At 35.3% G+C, this 19461-nt stretch overlaps 1 protein-coding gene across 2 annotated transcripts; it reads right to left on the reverse strand.

Annotated features, from left to right (window-relative positions):
* Nucleotides 1-1925: 1925 nt before the first annotated feature.
* Nucleotides 1926-19450, reverse strand: LOC117322748 (GTP-binding protein SAR1-like). 2 transcript variants are annotated; one of them, XM_033877725.1, is made up of 7 exons: nucleotides 19326-19450; nucleotides 13401-13455; nucleotides 11916-12035; nucleotides 9300-9365; nucleotides 8541-8644; nucleotides 5660-5791; nucleotides 1926-3823 (listed from the first exon to the last, which is right to left on the reverse strand). In XM_033877725.1, the coding sequence occupies exons 2-7, from the start codon at nucleotides 13441-13443 to the stop codon at nucleotides 3707-3709; spliced, it is 582 nt and encodes a 193-aa protein (XP_033733616.1). In that variant the 5' UTR covers nucleotides 13444-13455; nucleotides 19326-19450; the 3' UTR covers nucleotides 1926-3706. The 2 variants fall into 2 exon arrangements, with proteins under 2 accessions (XP_033733616.1, XP_033733677.1); XM_033877786.1 differs by lacking the exon at nucleotides 11916-12035 and adding an exon at nucleotides 12552-12671 and having other exon boundaries at nucleotides 19326-19433.
* Between the last annotated feature and the right edge of the window lie 11 nt (nucleotides 19451-19461).

The raw sequence follows: 19461 nt of genomic DNA on the forward strand, positions 1-19461 counted from the left end.
AAGAACCATAACTTTAAGTTTGCCCGGACAGCCCTCCTAAACCGAAGGGCCGATTTCAATTAAACTTCACACAAATACAGAGGACCATGTGTAGATGTGCATACCACTTTTTTCAAAATTATGGTTGCTATGGCAACTGTTCACTATAAACAGGTTTTCCAATAAGAACCATAACTTTAAAGTTGGCCGGACAACTCCTCCTAAACCGAAGGGCCGATTTCAATGAAACTTCATACAAATACAGAGGACCATGTGCAGATGTGCATGCCACTTTCTTTCTTTTTTTTTTTACAAAATTATGGTTGCTATGGCAACTGGTCACTATAAACTGGTTTTCTGATAAGAACCATAACTTTAAGTTTGTCCGGACAACTCTTCCTAAACCGAAGGGCCGATTTCAACGAAACTTCACACAAATATAGAGGACTATGTGTAGATGTGCATGCCACTTTCTTTTTTTTACAAAATTATGGTTGCTATGGCAACTGGTCACTATAAACAGGTTTTCTGATAAGAACCATAACTTTAAGTTTGTCCGGACAACTCCTCCTAAACCGAAGGGCTGATTTCAATGAAACTTCACACAAATATAGAGGACCATGTGTAGATGTGCATGCCACTTTTTTTCTTTCAAAATTATGGTTGCTATGGCAACTGGTCACTATAAACAGGTTTTCTAAGAACCATAACTTTAAGTTTGTCCGGACAACTCCTCCTAAACCGAAGGGCCGATTTCAATGAAACTTCTCACAAATATAGAGGACCATGTGTAGATGTGCATGCCACTTTTTTTCAAAATTATGGTTGCTATGGCAACTGGTCACTATAAACAGGTTTTCTGATAAGAACCATAACTTTAAGTTTGTCCGGACAACTCCTCCTACACCGAAGGGCTGATTTCAATGAAACTTTACACAAATATAGAGGACCATGTGTAGATGTGCATGCCACTTTTTTTCCTTCAAAATATTGGTTGCTATGGCAACTGGTCACTATTTTACTGGGTTATCTTAGTTAGCCTCTAATTAACAGTTCCAATTCACCATTGACTCGTGCAGATTGCGGGGGTATTAGTCAGCCATCCTGGCGACAGTTCTAGTTTTTTATGTATGTATAAGCATGTCATTTTGAAATTGTATGTCACATAATATCACTCCTAGACCTCTAATGGAAGTATAAACCAAATAAGAAGGGTGTGGACATACAAGCTTTCCAAAACTAACCCGCAAAATCTTTAAAGTGAGTTTTTGTGTCAAAAAAAGTAAGTCCACTAAATAGTAAAATGCCAAAATGCCAATTTTTTTCTGCATGATTTTGCCATAACACCACTCGTAGACCTCTAATGAATGTATAAACCAACTAGGAAGGGCATGAGGTGTATACTTTTGGACTTACAATCTTTCCAAAAACTTACTCCAAAAACTTTAAAAGTTTTGGGGTGGGACACTGACGCTGGTTACTTGTAACCGGTGAGCTAATAATTGTAACATCGACATGACGGCCGACACGGATGTATTACAATGTCCCGGTCTTAGCATAGAGAGCACCGTCAAGTATTAAAATGTTTCTGCCTACTATATATTGCAATGCATGTCCTGAAAAAAGGGAAATGACTCTACATATACTTTAAAGATGTTTAAGATTGTTGTAAACAGAAATGCTATATACTCTGAAATTTTGTAAATCTTTGTGAAAAATAATATCAAGGTGATGCATAGATCGACCACAAACGCAATGCAGGTCTAACGTCCCGCATTCATTTTACTTCCATACGAAAAAGTACCTTGGTAGTATTCTTTCCAAATCCTAGCACCTGTTCAACTTCCAATTATTGAAGTAATTCCATTTTGTATAAGTCTTGTTGATTTGTTTATTCATCAACTGATTTTGTCATAATTATTTGCAATGAAAATAATTAACACTTATTTCCTTTATTACAAATTACTTTATTCACGTCTTGTCATTCAAACAGATTGTATGCAACACAGTGATAGTAACATAACCTTAATGGCCGGCTGTGTAACATAATTAATCATTACAAATAAAGAATGGTGAGGAGGTACCGCCCACCACCAACATCATGAAACCAAACCAGCTATTGTTATACATGGTGGAATCAAAATTTAAATAAAGACACAAAATTACTTTTAAGCACTCAGATCTGTCCAACATGATGCTTAGTGGCTGACAAGGTTTTATATCTGTTAATTTATTTGGTCACATATTAATGCAAATCGCCTGTTAAATATGCACCTTAAGTTATTGATGCTATATAATAAATGATCTTTTTATCGATGGTGCAAGTAAAATATGTTTTACAAAAAAAAATATTTTATTGGGTTAATCAATGTACTGTTGAATGGTACATTCTGAACAGGTAGAGCAGATTTAACATTTCAAAGAATGATTAACCAAAAATATATACCCATGGAAAACAAATAAAGTCACAGTTAGTCAATTGTGAAACAAAATTATAATCACCAAATTCATCACAAAAGTTGACAAATAAGATAGTGTACACAAGGGAGGTAACTAGGGTATGAGATCCCTGCATACTGTCGGTTGTCACTAATAAAGACTTTAAGATGAATTCCTCATTACAATTGAATTTACTGACATTTGAGTGAATCTCCTTCAAATATAATCTTTACATTTTGTTTACTACAATAATTCCATCTGTACCATTTGGGGAGACAAGCTTGACAAAATAAGTCTGCAAAGTTTCCATATACAATTTGCAATTCTCCAAAAAATTCAAATACATCAACAACAACAAATCTATGAAGATGTTATTTTTATGAATATCAAAGGCTATACCTTAATCACCATTGAGAATGCAATGATAGATCTAGGAAACCATGAAAATGATCTTTGCAGAAGCTGGTTATACTAACATATCTTGTTAAATATATATCACTGTAATAACAACATGTCATTGATAACAAATCACAAAAGAAAAAAAATCAGTAGAAACGTTTTAGAAGCAATACTAGTATATATCCGATGTAAAATACTTTTTAACACTTAAATGGCAAATATGTTTACCTACCAAATCTTTACAAGTGAATCTTATGTATTCTTGATGACATTGTTTTTATTTACAGATGTTAATGCATCCCCAGAACATTAATAACATGGCAAAATGGTACTCGAGATGTAATGTTAAACACTCCTGACTTCCGACATTAAACCACAACCTAACACACAATCAAGTTCTACAGGAAATGCCCCGCCTAACTTCATTTTTACATTTTCCCTTATCAAAACCTGTTTGGTTCAAAATCCTGTCATACTCAATCTGCTGAAACCCCTTTTACATTTGAGAAAATGACAAAATATGTCAGGTTAAGGATGAATGCACAGTCCAACAAAAATATCAAGAAACTAAAATTATAATTTGGTAAAAAAAAAAACGGAAAAAAAAACCAGAAAAATGCTGTAGGTTTGAAATATTTTGGAAAAAGCCAGAAAAAAATGAGAATATGTCACCCATAACATTAGTACAACATTCATACACACTTCACACCAAACCTCTACCTATATCATACACATGTAACGCCATACAGGTGGTAGAAAACGGGTCCCTGTATCATCCAGGTTGCTACCATACAGTGCATCAAGAATACATGCAGAAGTTGGTTTCTTTTCATACTTATATCCATCCAGAGCAATAAAACTAAAAAAACTGTCCTAAAGAGTGTTTTTCTTAATTGATATACTGTGCCAGCCACCTGAATCCTTCACCATATCCCTGTCGCTTCAGTACTGAACACATAAACAGCTCCATCGGACGGCCAGGAAGCTCTTTTCTTGCAACTGTACCCTGTAAAATATGTTGCTGCCATTTTAGGTAATCAAATATTGAAAATCACTGGCTTGTTTACTAAAGAACATTTCAAAGAACTTATTCCAAAGGTCTTTCTTTTTCAAAATGAACAATAACTGTGTTCTCCCTGTCCCACTTGGTCAGTATATTAAGTTTTAAGCAAACTCTAAAACTCACTAGAAGCTCAGTATTTTTCCATAACGACCAAAAAACACCTCAACTGAATAGTATGGAAGCACCCTGTATACATTATAGACATGTGTAAATATATATTGATGCATTGCAAAACAAGTATCAAATTTCACAAAATCAGTAATTCTCAAAATTCACCTAAATATGTGATTTTTATCCCGAAAATCACTCTTTCTGAAAAGTGAAAAGAAAATACATCTGATATATTATCAAATTTATTCCAATTTGACTGTAAATTAACTCATATATCAATTGGAGAAGTTATAAAGATTTTAAGTGATGCACAATCACACATACATGAAATCGTATTAAATAGATGTGCTTTCCTCTATGTAGTAACCACTTGGTTCAATCGTACTGACATAGTGTCGATGAATTTCACACCTGGGCAACGATAATTTCTATAGAAAACAAGGATGGATAGTACTGCAACAGCAATACAATGTCCCCTGCCTGAGCTAGAAGTGCACCTATTCATTTCCCATTTTTTTTTGAAAAATGTTTTTTTCGAAAAAAACAAATGTGGGATGCACAACTACATGTTATACTGATCATGTATACCAAGTTTCGTTAAGATCGGAGTAGTACTTTAGGAGGAGTTGTCCGGACAACTATTGCGTGACAGAGACAGACGGACGCACGGACAGACGGACGGAGGGTAAACCTATAGTCCCCCTCGTTTTTCAAACGGCAGGGGACTAATAAGCACGAAAGAAGGGTTTGAAACAACAGTTGAGGTATTTTTTCTTTTTTTGATCTGATAATGCATTCCTTCAAGGACAATAACCCGACCACGGAACAATATAATAAATTGGCTATAATTTGCAAGGATAACAGACAATGAAAATACTTCTCAATTTTTGCTAAGTCGTCTATAGTTGGGGTGGGTATGACCAAAGATGTCCCAATCCACGAATTATGTAACATGTTTAGCAAAATCTGCGACTGTCATGGCCACAAATCTCACAGTTTATCTATATTATATATTTTGACATTATCAAATCTTGTTGGATTGATTGGTATTAATTGAATAGGAATTTTGAGACAATTCCGTATTTTACACCTTTGACACCAAAGACGCTTTTGAGCTTTACACCCAGGCCCGGATTTTGCTGAGGTTGTGATAATGTGGATATTACCAGAATTGGCTTCTTTGATGAGTGTTTTATATATTCAGATTTTTTCCTTTATGATTACCATATTAAAAGATGTTCAATCAAGTTATTTCGAATAGTTTTTAAAATAAACAGACAGAGGCTTATTTTTAGATGGAAGGGTTTTATTCTACCCGATCGACACGTTACAGGTCATTCACGGACAGGCCTCTTTAAAGGGTCGAAAAGGGTCATATTGTTCTGTGATCAGGTTATTGAAGGACTGTATTAACATATCCAAAAAAAAAGAGAAAAAAAACATCAACCGTTTTTCCTTCCTGTCTTCCGTGTGCATTTTCTACAGGAATTATTATTGCCCAGGTGTAAAATTCATTGACGCCCAGGTGTAAGCACTGGTGCCCGGTCAGTACGATTTAACTCCTTGGTAACTGTCTGTAGAAATGATACTTGTTTGAGTTACGCGCCAGACAGATGAGCCAGACATCCAGTAGTATCACACAAGCAAATGATCAATCAAAGTACACACCTTGCCTGTTGTCTGGCCATGAAGACCAAACCAGTGCCTGATTTCATCCTCACTGGCAGCACCAGCTTTGTCAATCTTGTTTCCCAGGACAAGTACAGGGGCGTGAGCTACCTGTTCATCTGTTAATAAACTCTGAAAATACAATACAACTTATGTTAATATGTAAGCTATGTTAATTCCTATATAATCTTGATCAAGAAATGTTGCATATACTTTTTTAATCAAAGAACAGCATTGATGGCATCATCAGATCACATTACCATACATCTCAACAAGAATTTCATGCGATGATATGTCTTATGTATCCCCTCTTCTCAAAGTCAATTAAAAGTGTGGTAGAGTGTGGAGGAGACTGTGTGTAGGGAAGGCCATGCATAGATATAAGTATATTCCAGATATGGTCATGACAACACATGTACTTACAGAGAAATTAAGCTGAACCTCCAGCTTAACAGAAAAATTAAATATTGTTTAAATAGTTTACAAAGCCTAATCAACTTTCAAGTATAGACTATTATTGAAATAGAAACGATGTGCTGAGATGCTTATATACACTAGCTATGAAACAAGTTTGATGATTATAGTGCTTGTGATAATGGAACAACAAGCTACATATTAAGTACAGTCAAGTCTCAAGATTTACTAAAGGGACATTTTAACATACCCCCATAGGCTAGCTGGTTGATATTAACATGAAAGTGACTGAAGATATGTACTTGAATATTGGTAGCTTTCCCACAAAAGTCTTGTAATCTTTTTAACCAATATGATAGGTGCAGTAAACTACAGTGGAACCTCTATAAACCGAACAAGCATGGGACAGGGATATTTGTTCGGTTTACAGAGGGTTTGGTTTGGAGAATTTGATCGAAAAATGACCGGTCGAATTCCGGATATAATTGGTCGGGACGATGTTTTATTACAATGTACTTGATTACAAACCGCCAGGTACGTACATAGACAATTTGGTTTGTCTGAATAATATGAATATTGCAGATTATATAAGAAAGACAAATAAGAAAAAGAAAAAGAATAAAAAAAACATCACGGGCTTCATTTACAACCATGCAAAAACAACCCCATTTGGGCCTCATTTGAATAAGATGCGAAACTCGCGATCGGGTTCTAGCTCTACTTGCATTGAGAAGATAAACAAACTGCTGTGCTTCAATGAAGTGTGGCATTGTTTCATAATTGTCGTGTTGATTATACACTAGGTCTACCGTCATAATGTCCCCTTGGGGTATATATTGGATACCTGTACAAATCATGTATACTAGGTCTTAGACAATAAGGCTTCACACAATACCCGTCACAGGTGTTGTTTCATGTTTGACTGGCCTGTCATTATCATTATCGCTCAGGAAAGGCCAGTTTAGAAGTAATTTTTGGTATATTTTAACAGGAACCGGACACAAAATCGGTCTGGTGTTCGGAATTCAGAGTGATCAGTATTTGGAAGTTTTTTAATACCATAATAAAGATGGACCAATTCCGTACAATGACAATTTGTTCGGTATTCAGAGGTGTTCGGTTTGTAGAAGGTTCGGTTTTTGGATGTTGCACTGTATAAACTGTATACCAATCCTTATTACCCTCGACCCTGTGGTTCTGTAGAAGTTGTCACTTGTTTAAAAACAAAAAGTAAGAATCTTATGCAAAGCCGGTATGACATGTTTAATATGAAATGCTTTATGCTAAATGTTTGCTGCTAAATGCCAAATGCTTTATGCTATTTGATTAATGCAAATTGAAAAAAACTTGAGTTCAACTGTGGGTATCAGATGATAAATTGAGGATAACAATACTAGAAACAGAAAAAAACCCACCAATGATTTGCTTCAAAGCTAAAAGACAGTTGGTCCAGAGCAGCTGGAGAGTATTCAGCATTTCAACTTAGGCCAACTGTATTAGGTTATTTTACAAAACAACATTTTGTAATAAGCAATGATCATTTCTGCTTAATGCCAAACAGTTATTGCTAAATGCAAAATGCTAATTTTTAAATGTGAAATGCTTATTGTTAAATGGGAAATGATATAATATGCTAATTGCTTTATGCGAATGCTTTCTAGAGCTAAAAGATGGAAAATATCGACTTTGAAGCAAACAGTGATTGCTTTGTTTACAGCTTATTCGTTTGGTTTGATTATGCTCAATTTCAAAGGATTTTTGCATTAAAATTTTGCATAAAGAAATTCCCATAAAGCATACCGCAAAAAGTACTAAGCATGTTGTACCGGCTTTCCATAGAAAATGTCTGTAAGACATAAATGCCCCTGCTGCCACATGACACCTCGAAACACAGTTTAGTGAGGATCACTTCAGCAGTTCCTGAGTTAAGCTAGTTACATATCATTTGGATCGGAATGGATGGATATGGGTAACAATATATGTCATGGCAAGGGCATAAACAAGTGCAATCAATGATTGTGATAGCTCACCGGCGGCAGCAATCACATTATGCATTCAAAATCTTTAAAGTGGGTTTTGGTGTCAAAAAAGTTAAGTCCACAAAATGGTAAAATGCGAAAAAAATCACAAATTTGTCATAACATCACTCCTAGACCTATAATGAATGTATAAACCAAATTAGAAGGGCATGAGGTGTATACTTTTGGACTAACAAGCTTTCCAAAAACTTTCAAACTTCCAAAAACGTTTTGGGGTGGGACGCCAATGCCGACGTCGGGGTGACAGCATAAGCTCTTGGTTACTCGTGAGCTTGAAATAGATAGCATTTATGTAAGGTTTTGACATGAGCTGTATTGCAAACAATACACACTTTAAGGACAATGTAGCATGGTCATATATAAACACACTTTAAGGACAATGTAGCATGGTCACATATAAAACACAATCTCTTGATCCCAAGACGTACATCTAATTCTGCTTTTGCTTCTGCAAATCTTTCTTTGTCGCACACATCCACAAGGAAAACAATGCCATCTACTGCTGGGAAGTAGTCTTTCCACACACGTCGAGCTAGAAGAAACCCATACAATTCATCAGAACACATACAATTGAACAATAAACAAAATGCCATACAGTTCATTGAATTAAACTTTTAAAACGAAACGAGTAAGCCAAGATTTTCACAAAGCAATATCGGTAAATATGTTGAGTTCCTGCCTTTGTTAGCAGGGGGCACATGTATACTGAAATTTCCGAGAAGTGAGAATGATATAAATCTGTGTTACAGTGTTAAAGGTTTAGGCTATGTTTCTGATTATCTGTACCGCACTACTACCTGTCAGGTCTAGATCTGATCAATGTTTTATACAATATGGAAATTCAAACAGTTTTAATTTTACAATTAATAGACAGTAAGCGATTACTTCATACATTTTTTTTTGTATTTGTAACATTTACAGCAACCTTTTGTTGCTTCAGTGATGATCATCATAATTTTGCAGTATTAAACGCAATTGTCAACTTACAATGCAATTATATAAGCCAGGGGAGGCAACCTAAACTTATTAGTTGGAATATTCCCATAATCAGAAGAACTTTTCTGATGCACTAACACGATATATACAATATCTATTGGCAATACAGTGGATTTATTGTAGCTTAGATAATGGAATGGTACATGTAGTTGCTAAGACTAGAGTCGGTAAATATTTAATTAATGTGTTACCTTGCTGATGGCCACCAAGGTCAAATGTTGTGAACCTCATGCCACCCATTGACAATTCTTCTGATGCTGCAAAAAAAAAGAAGATATACTCGACTATAATGATTGAATATATATATATATTTTCAAAATATTCACATAAACATACATATACATGTATATGTAAAACTCCGTACATGTTTTGTGCATAAAAATTACATGCTTAAGTTATCATTTCAGGTGTCCAATCTACTAACTAACCTATAAAATGCTATAAACCAGCCAATTTGTATACCCTAATCCCAATACCATCCAGGTGAGATAGATTTATAGTAATGTAAACTATATTTATTTTACAACAATTGTGAATCAATTTATTTCAACTTGTATTGTGGGAGGAAACCGGAGTACCTAGAGAAAACCCCATGTGATCAGACAGGTGGCCCCATACCTTTTATATCTACCACATCTGATCAGGGAATCATCTAGGTGAAAGGAGTTTTTAAAAACTTCATCAAATGCATATACAATAGTGACAAACAATATCAACATTAACCTTCACAGGTATATAAATCTATTGAATTGTTATACATTCTACTTACGATAAGACCTACCTACATATAAGCTTAATACATGCAACAGGTGTTTCTTTGTCAATATACACATCTGTAACTTCATTTTATGAATAGGCTATGGTTGATATATATTTCTTATAAAAGGGAATATATTGTCTACTTTGCAAATGAAATAGACTGATTGTAACAATATGAGAGAAGACAATATCCCAGCAATGAAACTTTTAGTATTTGATGGTAATTTTACTGCTGCATTGCCATTTTTCACTACATTATGTATTTAATAGATAACTTTATGACTGCAGTATTGATTATCAATGGCAGGATCCAATGTACACTTACATAGCACCTTTTTTATCATATCTAACATTTCTGCTTTAAGGTAGTATGTTTCAATGGTCATGCTGCTGACAATATAAATATTTTTTACTCATTACACTGCATACCAACAAGGATATAGAAGGCAAGGCACTAAAGCATTTGTATGTTATCTTAACACACCTATATATAGACTGCAGTACAAGTCCAGCCAGCCAAATATATGCATCAATTTTAAGAAAGTATCATTTAGTCCACTCATATATTTGAATTATGCAAAAAACCAAATAAATCTTGGTTTTTGTTTTATTTTTCATAAATTAATCCTTTGCAAAGACTTTTCTTCATTTTATTTTTATACAACCTGTATACAGACATAGTTATATCTCTTATCTGAATAGTTACATGCATCACACCAAGCAAATCAGTCATGGAATACTGCTTGTATCAATATAAACGCTGCACAATCTGATTACCCAGTATAAGAACTTCCATTTATACAAATCAATTTTTGTTGTGTTCCTCATTTCTGATGTCAAACGGAATATTATAAAGTCCATAACTTAAAAGACATACAGCACACGCTTGACAATACCGCAAGGGAAAACTCAAAAAAGAATCATTCTCATGCATGATGTTAAAATAATCAAAGGAATGAAGTAGTTAAAGCTATTGTACAAATGTATTTAAGCTATACCATAAACAAGTCAAAAAGGTAAAATTTGAGATATGGTTAGTTGATTAGTGTCCTATATATACAGCGACATAGGAGTAAGTATATACAGTACATGGGAGAATAACCTGCTTCATACTCGACTATATACTATACAGGTACACACTACATGCCATCAAGCTACTCGTATCTAACTCTTTAAGCTTCATTTGCATCTGAATGTGATATCAAACTATCATTTTCCTTGCCATTCTCCTGACAAAATGGGCAGGTTTAATTAATCTAAATAAATTGTTCATATTAATATTGTTTTTATAACTCTTGTCAACTTAAATTCTTATATGTAAGGTGTATTTGATCTAGATTTCATTAAGTACAATTTAATGTATATAAAGCTAAATTAATATACACTTTATATCTCAAGTTCATACATCAATTTAAAATTGATGAGATGTAAAACCATTTCTGTTTAGACAATAAAAATACAACAATTTATTTGAATAGTAGACTAGTTGCCATATGCATGACAACAAGAGCTGTTGTAGAACAGCATAGATTGTCTCACAAATGTTTGTCAATATATAACTAATCAATTTGTTTTACTCAACCTACTCTACCCTAGTACAATTATAAAGTGATGTATTATAAATGCCTTTCAACACTTGCATCAAAAACTTAAAGTTTGTGTTCACATACAAATTTTAAGTCCAAAACATGTCAAAAAGCAGATTTTTTCCCAAAAACCTTTCAGCTCAACTTCAACATGTCGAGTTGAGATAGCACAATCCTGCAGGGACCATAAGACCAAATATCATTATGTCTTTTAACACTTGCACCTCTAATGTTTAAATCAGAAAACTAACGCCAACAACGGATCCCCCGCAGTGACAACATAAGCTCTCCCTCTTCTTCAAAGAGACAAGCTTAAGCTAAGTTATGCTGTCTGGAGAATCTAAATCTACAGTAACAATATTTGGATCATATGAGGCAGTGGGCCAAGTATTGATCATTGGAACAATGATACTGATTTTCCATTTAATACAGCTGGTTCCATGAGGACACTGCCATGCTTACTTGGGTGCAATGTGGGAACGTGCTGGGCCATTCTGTCATCTTTGAGCATGTGTAGTAATGTTGTCTTTCCAGCATTATCAAGTCCCAGGAACACAAGCTTACCCGACTTTTTATATAAACCTACAACGACAAAAGACCATGCATTTATATATAAATCAGCAACTGTGAACTGACAGTGAACCACAGCAACAGCATGCTGTTTTTGCAAATCCGGAGAACAAAACATGTATTGCACAATGCCATGAGCTAAGTACTACAGACAAACATATCTGTTCCAGAGAGGTAAATAATTATATTAGATAACTACAGTTCTGTTTTGATAAAATAAGAAACTAAGTTTCAATCAATTTCATATTGATAAATTAGAAATAATTTATTTTTCCAAAATAAAAAAATAAAAATTTGGAATTACATCCCTGTTTTTTGATGACTTACTGTTACCTACATTAGATCTAGATCAAATAAGATATGCTATAAATATTGTGGTGAGAATACCAATGTTTTCCTTAATGGTCTAGATCTTGATCTATAGCTAGTAGTCTCAAATATGTTGTCTGCCTCACGACACTGTACATTGTTACACAAGCTCTCCATGCTCCGAGCCATGATGCTGGACTAGTCACACGGAATACTCACTGGGGTGGAGAGTAGGGACTGGCTGAATTAAATGACCTTCTTTGAGCACGCTCAAAAGCGTGGTTTTCCCAGCATTATCCAGGCCAAGAAACAGCAGTTTCCCTGACTTTCTTGTCAGTCCTAGTTTTATACATGTAACCATACATAATGTTTATATATACCGTATATATATACTAGATATGTTTTTTTCATATTCATTGAGTACTTCCAGCAATTTAATTCAAAGAATACATAACATTAAACAATTACATATTTCTGGTGTTTTCATGACAAAATTCGAGGCCTTGTCCACAATATGCTTTCAAAAAGTTTTAGGTTAAGATTTTGTGATCTAAATGTACATTGTATTACTGTATATGGAAAATGTATGGTACCATCCCTTAAAGGTAAAAATGTACTTACAAATAACATTTTATGATGATCATGATCTCAAATCAATAATATTTATCTAGCTTTCAGTATTTTCCATTGAGGATTAAACTGGATAAAGCATTGGTTTGTTGATGGATAGACCAATGATTACTATAAATTAACTAATGTGTTTTGCTCTGAACCCTACAAATACAGCACACTTTGGTTGATCATTTTGTAGCCAAATCATCTACAAGTAGTTCAACCCTTACAATTAATTTCAAACTTTTAAATGACTCCTGGGTTCTACTTTTGCAAGAAATTGGTTTTAGTTTAATCCCAAATAAAATATTTGCAATACATCTGTTGGATAACCAATGTCCAATCCATTAACATTCAAGTCATTTCACAATTCATAGATAACATTTTATATACACATATAACAACATACACCACTTCTTTGGATTAGTGTTGGAAAAAATAAAAGTTTATATTCACCTAAATAATTTAATATTCCTGCAAACCAGTCCCACAGAAACATCTTTTCAATTATCTGAAAATAGAAAAAAAAACTTGTACTCTTTCCATACTGTATACAGTCAAGTATAATCACTGATAAATCAAGTATCAGTGTCTTTTACCAAAAGTATAATTTAAACATTCTTTTCCTAGTAGATACTCAAAAACATTCAAATTGTTTTTAAAAATTCTTTCCCCCACCAACATAAAACATTTACAGGTAAAGTAGTTTTATCAATACAAAGTTATTGTACATATAGTCTTTAAATGTATTTGTCAATTCATTTTACTTTATATGTTAATTCTGGCACATCTATAGGTTCCATCAAATGCTTAAATTTGGACAGAGAGGATGTTAGACTTATGGGTTTTAATTTTTTAGCTAATTGTTTAGTTTTGACAAATCCCCAGTATGACCTTCCAAAAAGCAGTGATTTCAGTAGCCCCAGTTTCCTCTGGCCCTCACACCATGTCTAGTATAGGGCCAAAGCGCACTACTCTATGAAAATATGGAATTTTCCAACACCATTTGGTGTCACTAAGATTTTGGTGTTAACACAAAAAAATTGTTTGTGACATAACACCTACCTTACTATGTAGATAAATGAGATATTTATTTTACCCAAAACACCTGTTTAGTTTGATATCAGTGTTCTAGCTATTCTGTCCATATAGACCCTCGCTTTAGGTATACGCTAGTAAAACTTTAACACTGTTGATCATGACCCGTCATTTTGTAAGTGACAGTGCAACTTAACCAACTGAATTGGGGAAGCAATGGACCGAAAAGACCAAATATCATCTATTGTGTTTTTGCTTCTTACATAGTTTAAACCAAGAAAACAAAGCTATCATTTTCCAAAACCTGTTATAATTAACATAAGAATACATTATTTACAAATTATAAGTGATAAACTGATATAGAAATTAATGGATTTTTTTTCTGCTCAATCGTGCACTGATAGGGTAATTAGGTCGCCTGCGACCTACATAGTTAGCAATATGGCAACGAGTCAGGAGTAAAATTTTGACCAACGTAAAGCCAGGGGTCTATATGGACGAAATAGAGCACTGACATCAGACTAAATGGGTGTTCTGGGGTAAATAAATATCTTATTCATCCATATATGTATGGTAGGTGTTACGTCAAGGCCAATTTTATTGTGTTTGCACCAAAATCCTAGCACAACCAAATTTAAATGGTGTCGCACATTTTCATATAAAGCAGTGCGTTCTGGCCCTACATGGTGTCAAGGCCATAGGAAACATGGACTATGATTTCAGAAGTTATAAGTCAGTGAAAATCAGACAAAATGAAATATTTTTAAACTGTAGTGGAAATTGACTAGCTATAGGCTGAACATAGCCCGAGTTTCCTCTGGCCCTGACATTATGTCTGGTGTAGGGCCAGAGCGCACTACTATATGAAAACATGGTATTATCTGACACCGTTTGGTGTCGCTAAGAATTTGGTGCAAATACAATAAAATCGGGTGTGACATAACACCTACCTTACATATATGGATAAATGAGATATTTATTTACCCCAGAACACCCATTTAGTACCATCTAGGTGTTTTATTCCGTCTGTATAGACCCTCGCTTTACGCTAGTCAAAATTTCATACTTGACTCGATGCCATATTGCTAACTATGTAGGTGGCGGCGGACTAATTACCCTAATCAGTGTGCGATGGAGCAAAAAGGAAAAAATACATTTATTTTTTATATATTTTACCCCTTATAATTTATAAATAATGAATTTTTGAATTCGATATAACAGGTTTTGGGAAATAATAGCTTAGTTTTCTTAATTTAAACTATGCAAGAAGACAAGAGATCCCAGAGGGATCTTGGCGCCCACCATTGAATGATCTTTATAGGTTCCATGTCAGATTGATCTTTTCTCTACTTTTCCCTTCCTCTAAGTCTTACTAATCTGTGTAAATTCAGAAACAGCCCTCTAGTGCTTTTCAAACAACGGTAACCTATACATAAAATTTAAGATTTAGCGATAATGGCTGTCTGTTATTTTCGGATTGGTCCCAAAATGCAACACCAGGGACCAAGGGGAACCTACATATGAAATTTCAGAAAGATCCCTTCAGTACCTTCTGTAAAATAGCGATAACAAACTTCAATTGTCAAAATACAAGATGACTGCCTGTCGGGCAGGTTGTTTTCTGACTGGTCTCAAAATCCAATATGCATAACTAGGCACAGAGGGCAACCTACAACTGAAATTTCAGAAAGATCCCTTCAGCGATTTCTGATAAATAGCGATAACAAACTTCAATTGTCAAAATCTAAGATGGCTGCCTGTCGACCATGTTGTTTTCCGATAGGTCTCAAAATGTAATATGCATAACCAGGCACCAAGGGGAACCTATTTATGAAATTTGAGAATGATCCTTTCACTACTTTCAGAGAAATAGCGATAACAAACTTCGATTGTCACAAGAGATCCCAGAGGGATCTTGGCGCCCACCATTGAATGATCTTTATAGGTTCCATGTCAGATTGATCTTTTCTCTACTTTTCCCTTCTTCTAAGTCTTACTAATCTGTGTAAATTCAGAAACAGCCCTCTAGATCTAGTACTTTTCAAACAAGGGGAACCTATATATAAAATTTAAGATTTAGCCATAATGGCTGTCTGTCGGCCATGTTGTTTTCCGATTGGTCCCAAAATGCAATACCAGGGACCAAGGGGAACCTACATATGAAATTTGAGAAAGATCCCTTCAGTACTTTCTCAGAAATAGCGATAACAAACTTCAATTATCAAAATCCAAGATGGCTGCCTGTCAGCCAGGTTGTTTTCTGACTGGTCTCAAAATGCAATATGCATAACTCTTGCACATCCAAGATGGCTGCCTGTCGGCCATGTTGTTTTCAGATTAGTCTCAAAATGCAATATGCATAACTAGGCACCGAGGGAAACCTACATATGAAATTTCAGAAAGATCCCTTCATAAGTATCTGAGAAATAGCGATAACAAACTTCAATTGTCAAAATCCAAGATGGCTGCCTGTCGGCCATGTTGTTTTCCAATTGGTCTCAAAACGCAATATGCATAACTAGGCACCAAGAGGAACCTTTATATGAAATTTCAGAAAGATCCCTTCATGAGTTTCTGAGAAATAGCGATAACAAACTTCAATTGTCAAAATCCAAGATGGCTGCCTGTCGGCCATGTTGTTTTCAGATTAGTCTCAAAATGCAATATGCATAACTAGGCACCGAGGGGAATCTACATATGAAATTTGAGAAAGATCCCTTCAGTACTTTTTCAGAAATAGCGATAACAAACTTCAATTATCAAAATCCAAGATGGCTGCCTGTCGGCCATGTTGTTTTCCGATTGGTCTCAAAATGCAATATGCATAACTAGGCACCAAGGGAAGCCTACATATGAAATTTGAGAAAGATCCCTTCAGTACTTTCTCAGAAATAGCGATAACAAACTTCAATTATCAAAATCCAAGATGGCTGCCTGTCGGCCATGTTGTTTTCCGATTGGTCTCAAAATGCAATATGCATAACTAGGCACCAAGGGAAGCCTACATATGAAATTTGAGAAAGATCCCTTCAGTACTTTCTCAGAAATAGCAATAACAAACTTCAATTGTCAAAATCCAAGATGGCTGCCTGTCGGCCATGTTGTTTTCCAATTGGTCTCAAAACGCAATATGCATAACTAGGCACCAAGAGGAACCTTTATATGAAATTTCAGAAAGATCCCTTCATGAGTTTCTGAGAAATAGCGATAACAAACTTCAATTGTCAAAATCCAAGATGGCTGCCTGTCTGCCATGTTGTTTTCCGATTGGTCTCAAAATGCAATATGCATAACTAGGCACCAAGGGGAATCTACATATGAAATTTGAGAAAGATCCCTTCAGTACTTTTTCAGAAATAGCGATAACAAACTTCAATTATCAAAATCCAAGATGGCTGCCTGTCGGCCATGTTGTTTTCCGATTGGTCTCAAAATGCAATATGCATAACTAGGCACCAAGGGAAGCCTACATATGAAATTTGAGAAAGATCCCTTCAGTACTTTCTCAGAAATAGCGATAACAAACTTCAATTATCAAAATCCAAGATGGCTGCCTGTCGGCCATGTTGTTTTCTGATTGGTCTCAAAATGCAATATGCATAACTAGGCACCAAGGGAAGCCTACATATGAAATTTGAGAAAGATCCCTTCAGTACTTTCTCAGAAATAGCAATAACAAACTTCAATTGTCAAAATCCAAGATGGCTGCCTGTCGGCCATGTTGTTTTCCGATTGGTCTCAAAATGCAATATGCATAACTAGGCACCAAGGGGAACCCACATATGAAATTTGAGAAAGATCCCTTCAGTACTTTCTGAGGATTAGCGATAACAAGAATTGTTTACGGACGGACGGACGGAGGGACGGACGGACGGACGGACGGACCACGGACGCAGGGCGATTTGAATAGCCCACCATCTGATGATGGTGGGCTAAAAAACACAACAAAGCATATGTGGTCTTTTCGGTCTATTGCATTCCGATTCGGGTGGTTAGTCGTACTGTCACTTACAAAATGGCGGGTCAACAGTACGAAATTTTGACTAGCGTAAAGCGAGGGTCTATACGGACGGAATAAAACACCTAGATGGGACTAAATGGGGTTCTTGGGTAAATAAATATATCATTTATCAATATATGTAAGGTAGGTGTTATGTCACACCTGATTTTATTGTATTTGCACCAAAATCTTAGCGACACCAAACGGTGTCGGACAATTCCAGGTTTTCATATAGTAGTACTAGACTAGTGTGCTCTGGCCCTATACCAGACATGGTGACAGGGCCAGAGAAAACTCAGGCTAGGCTGAACATTGATGCCCAGACGTATAGTGTCTGTCCAGAGTTAAGAGGTCCTGCGTTCGAGTCCCTGTCTTGTCGTTGCATTTTTACACTCCTGTTACTTTTGGGACCCAAATATAATATAAATATAAAATGCCTACAAAGGTGGTATGGGGGCTCATGTGTGTTTTTGGGGTCAAAGACTCTGTTGAAGGAGGGAGGAATTTAGCAGAACTGGACTGTGCTGAACACTGGTGGCCAGGTAGCTCAAATGATTAGAGCATGCACATCTCCAGAGTTTAAGTCCCGGTCTGGTCGTTGCATTTTCCCTTTCCTCTTAATTAGAAAACAACAGTTGTTTATATTGACCAAAATAGGTGCAGTCGTCAATCAAATATAAAATCCAAAGTTGAGTGAGTGCACACACACTAGCACTCAATCATGAAATGGTTGCATTTTGTCTCACAAAAACGAGACTGCTTCAACTTTCTGAGGGAGTCTCAAAACTGATGAAGAGATCTAGATCTACTGCGCATGCAGTTATATACTCAATGAACTATGTAGAACTTTGAACAGCTGTACATGCTAACGTCCTCAATTATGAACTCATCAATACCGTTTCCATTTTAATATCATGGTCCAAACGGTTCAAAAACAGTTGATCGTTTATGATATTGTGAATAGCATCATATGTGTCTTGGCAAAAACTTTGAAGTTATTTGTTAACGTTGTGAGACAAACATCGATATATTATATAGGCCTAGTCTAGGCCTATTCATGTTCGTAAATCCAGTTCGTCCGCATGAATAATACAATATCCTTACCTTTTTGTCATACCGAACGTTATTTGATATCACAAATAAACAATATTATTTCATTCATTTTTTACAATCGTACCACGAGGAAGTCTGTGAATACGTCATTTGATTTGAGAAGTAAATGGAAAACAGATTACGACAGTACGGTGTTTCTAGCAAGTTCAATGAAATGTGATGCTCTTGGCTTCCCGTATCATAGTCACTGCATTAACAAAAACATCGAGTAAGTTCTTCGTATTACTTACAATATTTTGTGATGCAGCTTATATTGGATGAACGGCCAAACTACCTTTGTTACTGCCTCTTTTTTCGTACAAATGTTAGACGAAAGTGCACTTTGTACACGAAAGCAAGATGGAAGAAAGGTTACTTTGTAAGAAC

Source organism: Pecten maximus, chromosome 1 (assembly GCF_902652985.1).
Source record: "Pecten maximus chromosome 1, xPecMax1.1, whole genome shotgun sequence".
In the NCBI taxonomy this organism is placed as follows: domain Eukaryota; kingdom Metazoa; phylum Mollusca; class Bivalvia; order Pectinida; family Pectinidae; genus Pecten; species Pecten maximus.